Source organism: Populus nigra, chromosome 1, assembly GCF_951802175.1.
Source record: "Populus nigra chromosome 1, ddPopNigr1.1, whole genome shotgun sequence".
In the NCBI taxonomy this organism is placed as follows: domain Eukaryota; kingdom Viridiplantae; phylum Streptophyta; class Magnoliopsida; order Malpighiales; family Salicaceae; genus Populus; species Populus nigra.
Window position 1 is genome coordinate 35126728 of NC_084852.1, and position 18833 is coordinate 35145560.

At 30.7% G+C, this 18833-nt stretch overlaps 1 protein-coding gene across 2 annotated transcripts; it reads left to right on the forward strand.

Annotated features, from left to right (window-relative positions):
- The first annotated feature begins 520 nt into the window (after nt 1–520).
- On the forward strand, nt 521–6864 carry LOC133691304 (protein Brevis radix-like 2). 2 transcript variants are annotated; one of them, XM_062111754.1, is made up of 6 exons: nt 521–980; nt 1106–1255; nt 1924–2300; nt 5022–5157; nt 5470–5861; nt 6443–6864. In XM_062111754.1, exons 2-6 carry the CDS (start codon nt 1121–1123, stop codon nt 6519–6521), a joined length of 1119 nt encoding a protein of 372 aa, XP_061967738.1. In that variant the 5' UTR covers nt 521–980; nt 1106–1120; the 3' UTR covers nt 6522–6864. The 2 variants fall into 2 exon arrangements, with proteins under 2 accessions (XP_061967738.1, XP_061967747.1); XM_062111763.1 differs by lacking the exon at nt 521–980 and adding an exon at nt 1532–1704 and having other exon boundaries at nt 1115–1255.
- The last annotated feature ends 11969 nt before the right edge of the window (nt 6865–18833 follow it).

Consider the following 18833-nt stretch of genomic DNA (forward strand, 5'->3'; position numbering starts at 1 on the left):
GCAACCACATAGCTCGAACCTGAAATTATAAAAAAAATAAATTTTTTAGTTTCAAGTTTTTATCATTGAACCATGATCTAGATGATTTTAATTTGATCGGAAGTCAGTTGAGTTTATGTAATTTTTTATCACCTTTAGAATGTTCTCCTTTGTAGCTTATCGAGGTTCTTTTAGATGGATGGGTATTTTTCCCATCCTAGATATTCCTTTTTATATATATATATATATATATATATATATATATATATAAGTGAAGGCAGAAGCCAAACAAAGCTCGAAAGGAAAAGGATCCCTAGCATTCATGAATGTCAGTGCAATTATTTGTTTGCTTTTGTATTTTAAAAATATTTGTATTTTATTTTAAATTACTTTTTTAAATTGTTTTTGATATAATAATGTAAAAAATAAAATTTTAGAAATATATAAATATTATTATAATATATATAAAAAAACAATTTTAAATACTCCTGCATTAAGAACACAAACGATGAAAAGAAAAGAAACCTTACTTCCAAATTACCCAAACCCAAAAAAAATAAAAAAACGTAAAACAAAAGCTCGCGCGCACGCATCCAATTCCACACCAGCGGACACACAGCGGCTGCCTTTGCTTTGCCTCTTAATTCCCACCCCCTCACATTCAATTACCCACTTGCACATTCAAGAGGGAATGTGCTTTTCTTGTTTATGTGAGAGAGAGTGAGTGAGAAGGCGTTGTGTGTGTCTTTCTTTCATAGCATTTCTTAGCTGTTACTCATTCTGACTCGCAGTGTAGACTATGTAGTGCAGTAAAGAGGAAGTGTTTTTAAAGAAAGGAGCCCGTTGTTTCTTTTTATTAACACTTCAAAAACCTCCTCTCATTCCTCCATTAATGGTCACCTCTCTCTTTCTCTCTCCCTCGACATTTATTTTGCAAGGCAAACCGCGGGATCTCAAAGAGACTGAACCCATCTGCAATTCAATCTTTCCTTTTTCTCATTGTAAGCATTGCATACATTGATTATATATGGAACATGGTGCTCATTTTGGTGTACAGTTTTTTTTTCTTTCTATGTATAGCATGCCTCTGATCTGTGTTTTTGGGTCAAATGGATTGTGGGTGTAGAGGAATCGTGAGGCGATGTTGACTTGTATTGCGTGTTCAAAGCAACTTAACAATGGATCTTTGCAACAAAGGGAGAGAGAAGAGGATGTTGATGTTGCTGCTTTGGAGACACCCAGGACTAAGCAGGCCATCAAGGCTCTCACTGCTCAAGTATGTATACCTCTTCTTGCTCTTCGTTCACCTTTTTATCTTTGATTGCTGCAATAGAGTCAGAGATTTGAGTTTTATTTTAATTTTTTTTTGAACTAAAGCCCAGAAAGCACCGAAGCATACAATAATGGAAGAAGGTTGAATTATACTGTGTGTTTTGACAATTTGGATTTAAGGGGTTATGTTTTATTTCTTATATTTTTGGAAAAAAATAGTGTGAAAATAAAAAAAATCCCATGATTGCTCTTTTTTTTTTGTCCTTTTGTTTTTGCCTAGTTTCCGCAAAACCCAAAATTTTGCCCTTTGGCTTTCATCAAGGGGGTAAACGACGTGGAGGGGCTGCCCGGTTTCTGTTGCATTGACACTTGCCGGAAACAAAAACAGTGAAAGAAGAATTGGAATTAATCACTGTGAGATATGGGTCTGATTTACTACCGTGTAGCACAACGGTACTTCTTTCAAATTTATTTTAAAAAAGAAAATTATAATGATTGATTGACTTGGGTTTTTTTTTATGGATTGGAACCAAAGACCAGATCAGCAACATGGGTTTCTTAAATTCATTTTTTCTAGATTTTGGGTGCGAAAGGCTGATGAATAGAATTGAACCTGGAATTGTCTTCGTTTTAGTGCAAAATGATGAAGGATTATTGTTACTATTTTTTTAGATAAAGGATATGGCAGTCAAGGCATCAGGAGCATATAGAAACTGCAAGCCATGTTCAGGATCCTCGAACAATAACAGTAACCGGAACTATGCCGAGTCTGATGCTGCCTCAGACTCAGCCAGGTTCCACTGCTCGTATCGTAGAACAGGAAGTTCCAATTCGACCCCGAGAATGTGGGGGAAAGAGATGGAGGCAAGACTAAAAGGGCTATCAGGTGGTGAAGGCACACCTGCTTCAGTAAGTGGCCGGACAGAGTCCGTGGCTTTTATGGAGGAAGATGAGCCTAAGGAGTGGGTTGCACAAGTTGAGCCAGGCGTGCTCATCGCTTTTCTTTCATTGCCTGATGGTGGCAATGATCTGAAGCGGATTCGATTCAGGTACTGATGCTGTACATTTATTTTCTGTTGTCTTTTATCTAATTTGTTTGAACGCAATCAATAGTTTTCTGGCTGTGCGTGTGAATGTGTGTGTGTGTGTGTGTGTGTGTGTGTGTGTGTGTTGGGGAGGGGGGGTGTTGAGATTGTTGTTTGTAGTCGACCTCTTTCTTGATGCTGAAAGGTTCTTCATTGTTTGTTGGTTGGTGTGAAAGTGGGAATTGGGCCATACCTGGATTGTCCTTTCTCTCTTGTTCCTGGTATGGTGTTGAAGGTTTTGATTTTTATGGGTGTGATCAAATTTCTTTGGTGTGGTGGTGGTGAACTGGTGATTAAAGTTGAGAATTGTGGGATTCTCCCTTTTCATGATGTAGGTGCGTACAGATGATTTTCTTATTGCATTAACAATATGGTCGGGTGGCTCTAAATATGCAGTGGGTGTCTTGCTAACATTCATTACAGCTTGGTCATCCTGAATGGTATCTGATGCAAATTTAGGGTTAAAAATTAAATTAGGTCCCTTTTCTTGTGTTCTACTCATACACTGATAGATAGGGAATGGCATCCCATCCTTTATACAGGCATGTCGTGATTTACTTTGGTGTTTGAGATGCTGCAGAGGGCAAAAACTTGTGAGTCAGCTGTATCGTAACAATAGAAAATGTAGGAACCTGATCAGTGAATTCCAGTGCAGAAAAAGGACCAAAGATGCGTCTGATGTGCTTGTGGGTATGGGTTCCTGAATGCAATGTACTAGGAGAATTACATTGCCTGGTGAAAGTAACCATCCACAACACAAATTGGACTTTATTTTATTACACTTATATGCAGGCCTTGTTTGTTTCATTAGTTTACTGAAAACTATTTTATAAACTTTGCCCTGTTTGCTTATCATTTAGAAAAATTGGTTAATAAAAAATATTTTTCAGTTAAAGAAAAATTTAACTTGATTTTTAAAAAAGTTTTTTTATTTTATTTTGGATGAAAAATACTTTTCAAAAGTTGGGAAAAATTCAAAAATATTTTGTTATTTTTTAATTATATCAAATTTGATCCTTAATCTTATGATTGTTATATATTTTATTTTGAATATTTTTTTTTAATTTTATCCTTTCAAATTTTTATATTAACTTTGGTCCTCATTCTCGTTATTGTTATTTATTTTTCTCTTATCCTTTTCTTAATTGAAATTTTTTATTTATCAAATTTGATTTGTATTTTTTTATTGCTATTTATTTTATTTTAAAATAATTTATGAATTTGTTTTCAATTTCATGATCTTTCAATTTTTTTATTTATCAGATTTGGTCTCTATTCTTTTAATTGTTATTTGTTTTATTTAAAATAATTTATGAATTTGTTTTTCAATTTTATTCTTTTTCAACTTTTTTATCTGTCAGATTTGGTCCTTATTCTTTTAATAAACTTGAAAAAAAATTAAAACAATAATAAATTATTTTTCAGGTCATTTTATATCGTCAAATACTAGAAAGCGTTTTTCAATTCATTTTTTTTTATCAAACTACCAAATATCAAAAAATAATTTTTTTTATAGGAATTCACTTTTTATAGAAATTACTTTTAAAAAAAAAAAACTACTTTCCAGCAAACAAGTACAACCTAGGTTTTGCTTGTCTACTTGCTCTTTTTCTGGAATTGAGAACAAGCTTATGCTTTACTATCCGCAATTCTGCATTTGGAATCATCCATCATCCCCTACCTTTCCTAGAAGAAATGAAAAGATAGAAAAGAAAAAAGAAATAGAGAACTTTAAAGAATTATGAATAATGTTCCGTGTTTTAACTTGTGGACTCTCTGGAGAACCTTAATGGACTAGTTTAGCATTCACCTTCTATCCAACAATTATGAGTTAATGAGGAATATTGCCTACAGCTCCAGAAGGCTTGAATAAGCAAGATAATTTTCATTTCTTTCACTCTTGGTTGATTCTTTGTGCTCAACCTATCATTGCTTTGGCACTTGAAAAACAATAATAACTTCTGTAATCTTCTTATGATCAGTGAATGTTAAATTAGCTGACAGACAGATACAATTTTATTTGTCCAAATGCAAATTACAGCAATATAATATGTCTTAACACCTGCAAGGATTTCCATGTTTGATGACCCTGGCTTGTGCACAAGATCTATAGAGTACTTTGCTGAGGAATCTGTGGCCAAACTACAGTGTCATTGCAACGAGTTTGTGCCAGAAGTTATCTCAATTAATTATTTTAGTCTCAATCAGAATTTGCACTAATTTATTTGCAGTTTGAAATGTTGAATGAAATAAGCAACAATCCACCTGTTTACTGTAATGATAGCCCTGATACTTTTATGCAGGCCCTTTTTCCTCAAGTTTTTTTTTCCTCTTGACCTCACACTTTTTTCACTTATAACAAGATTCATGTGGTGTCATGCCAACCTGATTACCGTTCATACTTGTGATGTTCTCAATTGTATATGATTTTTCTTCCTGATAAGTATATATGATGTTTTTAATTGTGATAATATGGTCCATTGGTTCTTGCTGTGGAGACAAACTAGCTTCCCTCATACAATAGCCATGCGAACCTGTTAGATGAGCAACCATCAATAACCAGCTGCTTTAAAGTTTTAACACCAGAAAAAAATGGATGATTCATCCTTCTCCAACATTTTACTAGGGATGCATAGATGTTGACAGGCCCTATTCATCATTTTGACGTTTTGATGTTTTGATTAGTCGTGAAATGTTCAACAAATGGCAAGCTCAAAGGTGGTGGGCTGAGAACTATGACAAGGTCATGGAATTATACAATGTTCGACAGTTCAATCATCAAGCAGTCCCACTTCCAACTCCGCCAAGATCTGAAGATGAGGTGAGTGTGAATTAAATTTTGAAGTTTAGCAATATTTGGTTAGGGATAGGAAATGTGTGCTCCTGATTTACTTGGAATGGATCATTTTCTACTCTATAGTAATCAGCATGAATCTTGTTAGACTGTCGATGAGCACTGTTGGAGTCCTCTATTCTTTTTGATGAACTTCAGTTTTGTAGGATTTCAATGGATATAGAATGTCGGTGGTATTTAGTGCTCACAGTTACTTCATTGTACTTTGAAGAACTTGCGAACTTACATTGATGATAGAACTAGTTACATCGTTTAATTTTACCTCATGTCCTTTTGCAGAGCTCAAAGCCTGAATCTGCCAAAGACAGCCCTGTGATTCCTCCACTGGGCAAAGGATGCCCGCACAATTTCCACCTTCCAACAGGAATGGATTATTCTTCATCAGATTCACTTGACCACCACCCAATGCAATCCCACCAATATTATGATTCAGCTGGTCTTGCTTCAACACCAAAGCTCTCTGGCATTGCTGGGGCTAAAACTGAGACATCATCAATAGATGGTTCTGTGAGGACTAGTATGTCAAGAGAGTCTGATCGCTCAGAAGAACTTTCCATCAGTAATGCAAGCGATATGGAGACTGAATGGGTTGAACAGGATGAACCAGGGGTATACATCACTATCAGAGCTCTGCCTGGAGGCTCTAGGGAGCTTAGACGTGTCAGGTTCAGGTCAGTGGGTTTTAATAATTTAGAGTATGAAACTGCTTATCATTTTAGTTATTTGGCCAATAACTGAACAAGATCATTGCTGACTGAACTGGCTTTTCTAGCACCTGCTTTGCTGGGCTAGAACAACTCAACAAGGCACTTCATAGTATATGGGGTATATTGATTAGATTTTGGAAGACTTTTAGAGCTAATAAAATATAATTTGATCCTTCCATTTATACGAGTCAAATCCTACCTGCACTACAGGCTCATGCCATCTATCATAATGGCTTAGATAATCTTATTTGCTTGTGAAAATTTGTCATGGAGTCGTGGATTTCTCATGGATGATCTAGAAACCAAGGCTGTCTTTTAGGCATTATTTGTGATTACACTGTTCTCTGATTGATATCATACTGTTAAATGGGCAGTGTTGTATATTTCCAAAGTTTAGTGATCGGGGCTCTCATTTTCCAGTTTTACATTATCCATGAATGAACCAACCACATAGGGATTGATATTTGCTTTGCCCGTAAAATAATCATCAAAATCATCTGTATCTCGACGTGGATGTAAAATTCATTTTTATATGCTTGATGCAGCCGAGAAAGATTTGAAGAAACGCAAGCAAGGTTGTGGTGGGAAGAGAACCGAGCCAGGATACAAGAACAGTACTTGTAGATTAGCAAACAGATGAGATGGTGGTGCTAGGAAAATGTGTCTACCTTCAACTATACAAGTAGGCATTCCATGGATCTTGTGAGCTGAATAGATGAAGCTTCTTGTATTACATGTGCCCAGTCCCATGTTTTGCTTTAATATTTCTTTCTTGATTCTTTCCTTTCTTCTTCTTCTTATATCTGGGTGGATAATGTGCCATTATTAGGTGGCTTTGGAGTTTGGTGAATGCGGTGTAGAAATTAGATAGTCCATAGGAAGTGTTAGTTATGGTTATGCTAGATGATCTTTAGTAATATACACTATCATTTCGCTCATAATTTAAACTGGTCTCATCATTTTAATACTCGCTTTTGAATTATAACTATAGGAGCCATTGTTGTTCATAAAATTAAAACCCAGTAGTCATTTCATTGCTGCTAAATGTACAAAATCTTGACACCTTGTTTGTCATGCTTCTTGTTTTTGGTTTTCAATGAATCAATGATGAGTAGTTAGCTGATTTCCTAGTACTTCACTTGATTGGCATGAACGAGCAAGAACCTTGAACCTTTCTCTCCCTCTTTCTTTCTCGTATTGTTTTCGAAAAAGAGTTGATAGATGGATTTACGTGCTGCTGATTTTTACATACAGACCATGCTGACTCATTTAGTCTTTTTTTTGTTTTATTTTATTAAAACACACATTTGACCATCATCAAATCACTATTTTTTTTAAAAAAATAAAATTAGAATTGTTTTTTTTTAATTAGCAAAATAATACAATTTGAAGTGAATTGGTGAGATAGCACAATCACGATTGAAAAATATGATATTAAAATGATTGAAAAATATGATTTTAAAATTATTGTTGATGGGAAATGCTATATGTAAAAAATGGTTAAATGAGTTACACAAATTATAACAAGGAAAAAGAAAAAAAGAAAAAAAATAAAGAAGGAGATTTCAGAAGTATATCAAAACTCCAATTACAATATTATTTGTACCATTATAAGGATCCCAATGAGACATCCAATGACACCAAAAATAGGATTTGTCTCCTTGAAATCCTTTTTAAAGTAATGATGGTGTCATAATTAAAATTTCGATGTGTTTTCAAGATCTCTATATTTTTCCCCTTCCTCTTTCTCCTCAAAGTAATTGCTCATTTGTCTCTGGACAAAGAGTGTGACTCACTCTAGTCATTGTTATTGACTTTATTTGGTATTATTAGATTTATCTCATCGAGATCTTTCTGATGATACTGGTGATGTCATGATTAGAGTTTTGATGTGCCAATGAGGTCTTTTTATTTTGTTTTTTTTTTTCTATCTCATCTCTTCTTATTGTAATTTCTTACTTGCTTTTAGGCGGAGAATGTGTCCTACTCCAATCATAATTGATGATATTTTTTTGTGTTGTTGAATTTGTTTCGTTGAAATCTTTTTAATGATATCAGCGGTGTTATAATCGAAGTTTTGGTGTGCTTGGGTCTCTTTCTTTTCGTTTTTTTTATTATTATTATCTCTCCTTGTTATAATTTATACAGTTTATTTAACAATTTTTTTGACCTATCGCATTTCTCACTAATAACTTTAAATGTCATATTTTCAAACCTCAATATATATCAAATTGTGTTATTTAACCAATATTTTTTTTTACTTGTGTTATTTGACCAATATTTTTTTTTCAAATGGTGTTAATAGGCAAAAATACCCCTTACATAACTTAGTTATAAAGCTTAACTAGGAAGTTAATCTAATTCAACACCAGGGTCACGAGGTAGGCGTTTTGATTTGTGGGTTAGTAAGTAATTTTATGATGTTTAGAGAGTAACTAGGAACATCTTATTAGTTACTTTTCGAGACTCACTTTAAATTAATAAAGAGATATAATTAGGAAAGGAAAATCATTTTTAGAGATATTTTTATAACTTTTGATGGATCATTAATTTTATATTCTCTCTCTCTTTTTTGTATTTTTTTTTCAAAATGAATCCTAATAAATAATTAATAAGATAATACTAACACCATAGAACTTTTTGTGAGTTAGTTTGCAAACTTAATCTATATATTTTTTTAAAAAAATAATCATTTTGATAAAAAAAGAGAGAGAGAGAAAGTTGGATTTACATTTAGAATGCCATGGCCGTGACGCTAAGCACAAGACAAGGTCTAAGCTCAAAATTAATGGGTCTTGGTATGTAAATGAGAATTCAAACTTTTAGTGCATGTTATACCCCTTTGGGCTAGAATTTTTCAGTTTTTTTGGCTCACTCTTAGTTAGGAGATTCAATACCCTTCATAATCATGATGGCTTACATAATTTTCTAGAATTATAAAATCTTGTTTTTTTTTTGCATTTAAAATGTAATTTTAAAAAGATTATTTTTTTAGTTTTGTTTTTCAATTAATTTTTTTATATTTTTATATCATTTCAATATACTAATATTAAAAATAAAAGTTTTAAAATAAAAAATTATTTTAATATATTTTTAAATAATATAATAAAAAAAACAATCTCTTAATTACTCAATATACTCTCCGTGTCTAGCAGTTGATTTTCAACTTTAAATATTTCTATATTTTCCAAGCATAACCGGGCTCATAGCATTATATTACGGATATCCATGTTTAAGTAGATTACCTAAATGACAATGTTATTTTCTCTCAATAATTCTATATAATTATTAGGAGCTATTACCTCAAATTACATAGAAATTTAAAAGAGATTCGAAAACAAAGTATGTTCACTCACAAAACATTTAGATTGCGACAATGTTTTTCCTTTTATATATATATATATACTTGAAGCATTTTCTCCTCTAGTTGCTGAACTTTTTTTTTAATTTTGTTTTTTATATTACATTGATTAAGAATTGAATTTGATAATTTATTTTAATTTTCTTCTTACGAAGTTCTCATGTTATTAAAAAAAAGCATCTTAATATTAAGTTAATGCTCAACTTAGTAAAATCAAATTTGATTTTATTGTTTATGAAAAATTAAAACTACAGAGACCAAAATAGACACTAAAGCAAAAAATAAACCCATTTTCTTATTGTTGTCTTAAGTTCTTAACTGTACTTGAGACATGTTTTACAAAGACAAAAATTGACACTAAAGCAAAAAACAACTCCCTTTTCTTTTTGTTTTCTTAACTGTACATGAGACATGTTTTTAAAAATTTTGGACCTCAAAGTTTTTTTCTTTTTGATCCTTATTTATTGAGGTTTTGACATATCGGTCCTCCACTTCATTTGTTTTGCATTATAGTCATTGAATTTTATAAGGAGAGAGAGAAAATTAGTGAAAAATAATGGAGGAAAGAGAGAGAGCAATCGATTGACCAGATTATGGGAGCAAAAAAGCCGAATTTGGTGTCATTTAGTTCTTTTTTACGAGGAATGCCATTAAAATGTTTTTGAGCTTCTATATCATCGAAAAACATAAATCAAGGTTGATAAAGAATTGTTTGGGTTTATTTTATGTTTTTGGACCGATTTAATAGTATTTTGAGTTAAGAAATTGATTTATAGAGATTCTAAATGTGTTTTTAGGTGAAAAAAAAGTTGAAAATAGTTTTTTTAGTCTAAAATTCCCTAGCTCAACTTTTTGGCCATCTTTTTTATGGTAAAAAATTGAGCAAGCAAACAAAGTATTGTTTTCCAAAGCAAGTAGAATGTTGTTTGGATTGTTTGATTTTTTTAAAGAATGGATGAAAAGTCATCTATCCTTGAAAAAAAACTAAAAAAACAAGTTGCACGAGTTTGGCCTTGTACACTCATGCAAGCAAAATCTTTTTTTTGTTGCTCAATGCACGCGAGCCCTATCTCTTTGGCATAGATGTCTAGCTTTTTTATGGTTTTTTTTATATAAAAAATGGATTTTGATTAAAATACACTATAAAAAATGTTTAACATAATATTTAAATTATTATTCAATCTAGTCATGATTCTTAAACAATATTATAAGTTTTAGAGAATGTTAACAATTTCTTTTTCAAGTATTATGTACCTAATAAGAAAAAAAAATTACTTAAGAGTATTAAATGAAAATAAAATTTAAGTTCATTAAAGTTTTTAATATATTTTTTACATGATTTCCTCACACTTCTTTTCTCTTTGAAAAATTCTTACTTCATTCATATAACAACACTTATAAACCTTCATCTTTCCATATTTTTCAAATAATTGTATTTAATCTCAATTCCCCTAAATTATTCCTCTTTTGGCCAAATATTCAATTAAAATGAGGAAAAATAATTTTTGTTTCTTTTACTTAAAATTAAACACTTACCCAATCATAATTCATGCTTTCTAACATGGTTCAAACATAATTTGCATCATTCCTATAAATTATAACATAAATCCACAATTTCACATAATCATAATTTTGCATAATCCTTCATCAAACATAAAATTAAGGGAATTAATCATTTGAAACATGTTATTTACCGCACTTTGATAAGGATGTAAGGAAAGAATGCAAGAAAAATCAAGTTTTCTTCTTCTCCCTCTTCAAACCCTAGCTTGAAATCCTTCCTTCAATGCATTCACCACCTTAAAATCAACCCCCTCTTTATATTTAATTAAGTTACTCACTCTAATTTCTCACTTTAATTAGTGAAATCAATGAGCATTTAAGTAGAAAAATCACACAATTCTTCCCCCTCTCTTTGTTTAAAGCTTACGGCTAAAAGAGGAAAAAATAGAGCACTTATGGTCTAACTTTTACTTATTTACATATTGGCCCTCATTTCTTCTCATTTCTAATTTTGTCACTGAACTCTTCTTTTTACTTAATTCTCACCTTAACATCTTATAGTTTATTCTATTGTATCCAATTACAATACTTGGAATCCTTTTATTTAATCTATTCGATACTTTATTTATTTTATTCAGATTATAATTTAGCGGGTTTTCACATTCTCCTCCCCTAAGAAGAAATTTTATCCTCAAAATTGAACCTCGTACCTGAATCTAGAAATAATTCGGGGTGTTTCTGTCTCATTTGAGATTCTCTTTCCCAAGTCACCTCTTCGATTTGGGAATTCCTCCACAATATCTTGATAATTGGAATCTTCTTATTTCTCAATTCCTTCACACTGTAATCTAAGACTTTCACCGGCTTCATTTCCAATGTTAAATTCTCATTAATTTTCAGAGGAATTTGAGGCAAGACCCGAGATGGATCCACTTCAGCCTTTCTTAACAGAGAGACATGAAACACATCATAGATTTTGGCCAAATGTGGAGGTAGAGCCAATCTGTAAGCCACGGGCCCAATCCGTTTGGTGACCTCAAAAGGCCCAACGTACCTCGACACCAATTTCCTTTTCAAGCCAAATCTTAACACATGTTTCCACGGGGCGACTTTCAAAAATACTATATTACCAATTTCAAACTCTAGGGGTCTTCTCCTATTATCCGCATAACTCTTCTGCCTATCCTGAGCCGTTTTCATTCTATTCTTTATGATCTTTATCTTCTCAGAGGTAATCTATACCAGCTTTGGTCCAATTAGTTGTCTATCCCCTACTTCTTCCCAGCATACTGACGTCTGACATCTTCTACCGTATAAGGCTTCATACGGAGCCATTCCTATTGTAGCCTGGTAGCTATTGTTGTAATCCTAATTTCCTCCAAACTCCAATATACAAGCTCTTAGTAAATCCTTTAATATTTGAATAGTTCTCTCAGATTGACCATCAGTCCGAGGATGAAAATTTGTGCTTAAATTCAACTTCGTTTCGAGAGCCTATTGAACACTTGGCCATAATCGAGAGGTAAACCTTGGATCTCGATCTGAAACTATTGACACTGGCACACCGTGTAACCTTACAACTTCATCCACGTACAATTTTGCCAATTTCTCCACTGAGGCTGTCATTTTCATTGCCAAAAAGAGTCCAGATTTAGTCAATCCGTCCACAATGACCCAAATAGCATCGCTTCCTCTTTTTCCTCTCGGTAATCCAGATACAAAGTCCATCGTGATATTTTCCCACTTCCACTCAGGTATCAATAATGGTTGTAAAAACCCAGCTGGTTTTTGGTGTTCCACCTTTACTTGTTGGCAAATCTCACACTTTGCCACATATTCAGCCACTTCTTTCTTCATATTCAGCCACCAATAAAAATCTTTTAAATCCCGGTACATTTTAGTACTTCCATGGTGTGTTGCAAATCTAGACTCGCGGGCCTCCTGTAAAACTTCCCTTTTCAGCGGTTGATCATCTGGTAAGTACATTCATCTTCCAAGGACTACCATTCCATCTTTCTAAATTAGAAATGACGTCTCGATTCCTGACCTCACCTTTTCTCTTATCTTACAAACTTCCAGATCTTCTTGTTGAGCTTCTAGTACCCTGTCTCGGGGTGTTGACCTTACTCTTAAGTGGGCCACTAATGACTCATCCGGTCCCGCCTCTACTTGAGCATCGATCTTTCTTAATTCTAGCAATTCTTTTTCATTCCAATCCTCCCACTGAGCATCGACTGTCTTGACCTTGCGACTAAGAGCATCTGCGACTACATTTGCTCTCCCCGGATGATAATCGATTACATAATCATAATCTTTTATCAATTCCACCCAGCATCTTTGCCACATATTCAATTCCTTCTGCGTCATTAGATACCTCAAACTCTTATGATCCGTGAATATCTGAACCCGAGACCCATATAAATAGTGCCTTCATACTCTTAAGGCAAACACCACAACGGTTAATTCTAAATCATGCACCGAGTAATTTATCTCCACCCATTCGCTGTGGAAGAAAAGGAAAGCAAAAGAAATGTCTCACGAAAAGATAAGAAATTGAAAATGAAACTACTATTACAATCCATAATAAAAGGTCTCTTGATCTACAGTAATTTCCCCACACTATTTAGCTTTTGTTATATTATGCCTTAATGCAATAAGAATTTCATAATTATAACCACTTTATAATTTTCTTTGCAAAGTATGTTTGTCTCAAGAACTTTATCTTTACTTTAGATTTATTAAACAAATAAAAATAAATAATAAAGATAAAGAAAAATTTTAGGGTATTAATGACAATTTGTTTTATGAAAAACCAAAATGTAAGTCTTCTTTTAAAAGGACCAATGTCAAGATTCAATTTTTTATGAATAACCAAATTGACAAGTTTCCTATTTTCAGGGACCAGTGTCAAATTTTCCATAAAATAATCAAAAACAAACTAAAAATAATTAGGATAATTAAGAGCAATAAAAAAGATTAATGTAAGATAAAACACATTGTAAAGGTAACATTTCATATTAAAATATGTTGTAACGGTGATATTGTTCTTTCCTTAAGCATAACCAACCCCTTACTGGAATATCTGGAACCAGTGCTAATTTTTATGATTTTCAGTTCCTTCTAATTACTAGGTGACAACTTCTAATTTTTCTCAGTATATACTTTTCCTTTCAAATTTGAAAAGTCTCGGTCGACATCACAATGTGACACCGATAATTCATTATATATGTTTGATTTAAAAAAAGACTCAAACAACATACATTCAACAACAAAAGTTCAAATCTAAACTTACATACATTCAACAACAAAAGTTCAAATCTAAACTTATCTATTTCTCATTTACAAAGCTAGGCTTATTTATATGAAATAAATAATTTGCATGAATAAAATGAAATATTATCATACAATAAACTAGAGGAACATATTGTTTTACTATTTCTTTTATTATTGTCCAACATTCATTTGCAGTTTGGACAAAACAGGGCAAATGAGCGGTCCCTTACTTTTTTATTGTCCATGGTTTGCTATTCATTTTCAGTCTTAAACTTTATTTGTTTTATGTTTCAGTCTTTAAAATTTAAGAAAAAAGAGAAACTTGTTAGAAAGTTGGAGAGAAGAGAGAAAGTTATTTGTTGATCATATTTCGCTCATTAAAAAATTTGATTTTTGTGTGATGAGTTTCTCTCGACGAGAGAAGTGCTATTAAGATGTTTTTTTAACTTCCATGTTATCATAAAATGTAGATCGTGGTTAAGGGATAGTTTTTTTTATTTAATTTTGTGTTTTTGGAATAACTTAGGGGTGTATTGGGGTTATAGATTGATTTATCATGTTTTTTAGGGTTTTTAGGGTGTTTATTAAGTATTTTCAAATAAAAATAAGTTGATAATTATTTTGAGGCCTAAAAATCCCTGACTTAGCTTTTTAGCTACTTCATTGGTGCTTTAAAACTAAACTGGAAAATGATGGGTTACCTGCCTTCAGAGACAACAAGACAACATGCCATCTTTTTTTTTTATTTTTTCATAAACAATAAAAAGATAAATGACATGTTTGTCGTACTTAAACTTCAAAAAAAATAAAAAAAATTAAGTGTGCAGGCTTGCATGTGCTGAGCCTCCCTCTGTTTGGCCAGATACTCAGGCTCAATCTTTTATTTCTAGGCACATACCTTTGTTTATGTTTTTTTTTGTTTTTTTTTATTGAAATCACTATAAATAAATTGTTTGTCATGATATTTTAATTAGTATTCGATGTTGGTATAGTTATTTAATAATGTTATGTGTTTTTATAGGGATGTTAAAATTTTCTTTTCTAATTATTACATGCACACACACAAAAAAAATAATTTTAAAATTTTCTTTATGGATACTCGGTGAAGATAAAAGAATTTTAATTTAATTTTAGATAGATTTTTGAAATGGTTTATTCACATTAATTAGTTTTTTTTTCCTCCAATCACATGTAAAATATTAATACATTACTTTAATATTTATTATTGAAACTTGTTTTTGGGATCATAATAAGTTTTTATTTAAAAAACAGTATTTGTAATTAAAAAACATGCTTGCATTTGAACAATAAATGGATTCATTAATAATGGAATGAAGTTTAGACTAGAGAGATACGATTTTGCTCTTTATTTTCAAATAGTTGAACATTTTGCAGTCCTTTATTTTGTCATTGCTGTTTATTTAAAAAATGTGCTGCTAATAACATGTCATTGTTTTTTTTTTTTATATGATTGTATTATCAATGGTTTGTGGAGAATTATGTATTAGTCTTATAAACAAAAGTTTTAAAATAATTTGCTCATCAATATTGAATAACAATAAAATATATTTTTGCTTAATTTTTTATTGTATTTTTTTATTTAATTCTCTCAAATTTATTGATTCATTATTTTTATTTTATTTTTAGTTGAAACTTTCTTTCAAAATCAAAATAATTTTTTTCTTAAAAAATAATGATTCTTATAAAAAAAAATATTTTGTCAAAATAGGAAAAAATACGTGAGCTTGAAGATTGAGTTTTTTTTTTAATCAAATATATATGCTTTTTTCCTTTTTTGTTCAAACCATTTTAGTTTTTTTTTTAAATATCTTTTCTTATTGCTTTTGCTTTTTATTCAATGAACTTTGTTGGTAATAAAAGAGATTATTTTTTTCGTGAATCATTTTTACAAGAATTAGAAAAAAAAATTATGAAAAAAAATACTTTTCTCCTCCATAATTTTATTTGTTGTTTTTCTGGTGAATATTTATTTTTATTAATATATAATTAAATAAAAAATAAATTTCATAAAATAAAATAATTAAATTTGATAAAGTTCATGAGATCATAAATTAAACCAGTTAACCTTTGTAAAATTAAAAAGTTCTCGTTTTAATATTTCTGTATAAGAAAAAAAATGTTGTAAAGATGAGTATTTGGATTTCTTTTGAAAAAAGTCATATTGAGTCCTAATGGTTTGACTAAGTATCGATTCACCTACTAGAATAATTGAGTCACAAATTGACCCTCGCCCAATTTAATTCAAGCACAGCATAGGCTAAAAGCCAAGTTGATTGCTACATCTCTCTTTCATGATGGATTGAAAATATTATTCATACATGGAATTTTGCATTTAAAATGACGATTCTATGATGCGTCAATATAGTAAATTTTGTTTGAGATTAGGTGGTGTTTAGTATGATAGAGAATAATATACTAGACAATATATATATTTTTTTTTGAAGTTGTTTGGCGTATCTTTAAACAATATAAAAATTATTTTTTTATTTCACTAAAAAAAGCAAAGCAAGCTTTTCTAATTCTTTATACAAGGGTTAAACTAGTTAATTCAGGTCAACGTATGAATAAAAATTATTGTTATTATAATTTTAAAACTCGATTAGGGATTGACCAGAGTCACAGGTCGAGTTGACCATTGACCGATTCAATGTACAGATAAAAAAAATTATTATTATAGTTTTAAAACTCGACTCAGAAGTTGAACTAGAGCCAATCATAGGTCATGGGTTAGGTTGACCATTGACCCGAGTCAAACATAAAATTATTGTTATTACAGTTTTAAAAATCGACTCGGGAGTTGACCCGATGTCGGGTCTGAGTTGCGGGTTAGGACCATTAACTCAAGTTAACATAAAAATAAAAATAATTATTATCATAGTTTTAAAACCTAACTTGGAGGGTTGACTCTAGGCCAGACTTGAGTCACAGTTCGGGTTGATCATTGATCCAGGTAATGTAAGGATAAAAATAATTCTTATCATAATTTTAAAACCCGACGTGAGAGTCAACCCGGGTTAGGCTTGAGTTACAGGTTGAGTTGAACATTGACTTGAGTTAATATAAGGATAAAAGTGATTATTATCATAATTTTAAAATTCGACTCGGGGGTCAACTCACTTGACCCAAAACAACATAAGAACATAAATAATTATTATCATAATTTTAAAACTCAACTTGGGGTCAACCTAGGGTAAGGTTTGAGTCACGACTTGAAAAAGTCAACCTGAGTTGATCTAAATAAAAAAATAATAATTAAAGCAACTTTGTTTTGATAAAAAAAAGTTAATGAATTTTTTACTCGTATTTTATCTCGGGTTGACCGGGTTATAGGTTGACCTGAGTTTTTGATAGAGTCAGGTCAGATCAATTATTTTTTCTATTTTTATTAAACTCAAAATATTTTAGACCTTGAGTTGACCGAGTCCTATCTAATATCTAACAAACATAAAATAAAATAAATTATCCAATTCAATCCAAAGCACCCTAAATAAAGGACAAGAAAATTATTTGTCCACTCCAGTCAATAATATCTAGCATACAAAACATTACATAAATATAAGAATTTTTTCATTTATTATCAACAGATTTTAACTCACCAATGAATAAATTCTTGATTTCATATTAACATGGACTACTATGTAAAATACTTTTTGATGAACATGAAAATATTTACACCTAATTGTTAAATTTTAAATAATTAGGAAATAAGGACAAGAAAATGATGTACTAGGTTTTGGGAATCAACAAAGTATAGAAATCACTAGATTATTTGCTAGCGTTGAGTTGCGGAATGGTTTATTTTGTTTTTCATATAATAAAATATCCAAACATTACTAATATGTTTTATAATAATAAAAAAACTAATAATAAACTCAAAATATGATGCATGTTATATGATATTTTTATTTAAATATTGATATAATGACATATTAAATAATATTTATTTTTAAATTTTAAGACGATAATATATTGAATTGATCCTAGTTAACCTATCAAATTTTTAAATTCAATTATAAGATTGTCAGAAACCTATAGTTAGAAAATTAAAATAAATTATGAAGATTAATTTCTAATCAATTTAATATTGAATGATAAAATTAGAAAAACTAAATAAATAAAAGAAGATTGAGTTGTTAGAGGGTGAAATTAAAAAAAAATTAATTAAAAAAATGAATAGAGTCAATCCAGGTTAACTTGCTAAACCTGTAACTCGAGTCATGAGATCATGATAACCTCATAGAAAGTAAATAAAAAAAATATGAAGCCCAATTAAAAAAAAAAAATAGAGTCAACTTGGATTAACCAGTTAAACTTGCAATTCAAATTATGAAATCGACATAATTCTATTGAAAAAAAATAAAATAAAATCACAAAACTCAATTTTCAACTAATCTAATATTAAAAGATGAAATTAAAAAAAATAAATTAGAAAAAATGACTGAAAAATAACCTGAATTAATCTAGATTAATTTATTAAACCAATAATTTAGATCATGACATTGAAATAAACTTATAAAAAATAAGTGAAAAAAATATGATACCTACTTTCAAAAAATTAATGTTAAAGATTAAAATAAAAAAATAAAAAGTTAAATACATAAAACCAACATATAATTGTTAAAGTGGATGTTTTTTTTTTCATAAAAAAGAAAAAGCAATAACATAAATTTCGAAAAAGAAAAGAAAAGAGTAAACAGGGAATAAAAGTAAAAAAAAAAAAGGAAGGGCAAATCCGGATTGAAAAAAAGGCATTAAAAGAGAGCTAAAAAAGATTTTCA

Excerpts from the sequence above, each read along its gene's own strand:
- LOC133691304 (XM_062111754.1), top strand. The coding sequence starts at position 1,121 with ATGTTGACTTGTATTGCGTGTTCAAAGCAACTTAACAATGGATCTTTG. Across the intron at positions 1,256-1,923 it reads TCAAGGCTCTCACTGCTCAA|ATAAAGGATATGGCAGTCAA; the intron begins GTATGTATACCT and ends CTATTTTTTTAG. Across the intron at positions 5,158-5,469 it reads CGCCAAGATCTGAAGATGAG|AGCTCAAAGCCTGAATCTGC; the intron begins GTGAGTGTGAAT and ends GTCCTTTTGCAG.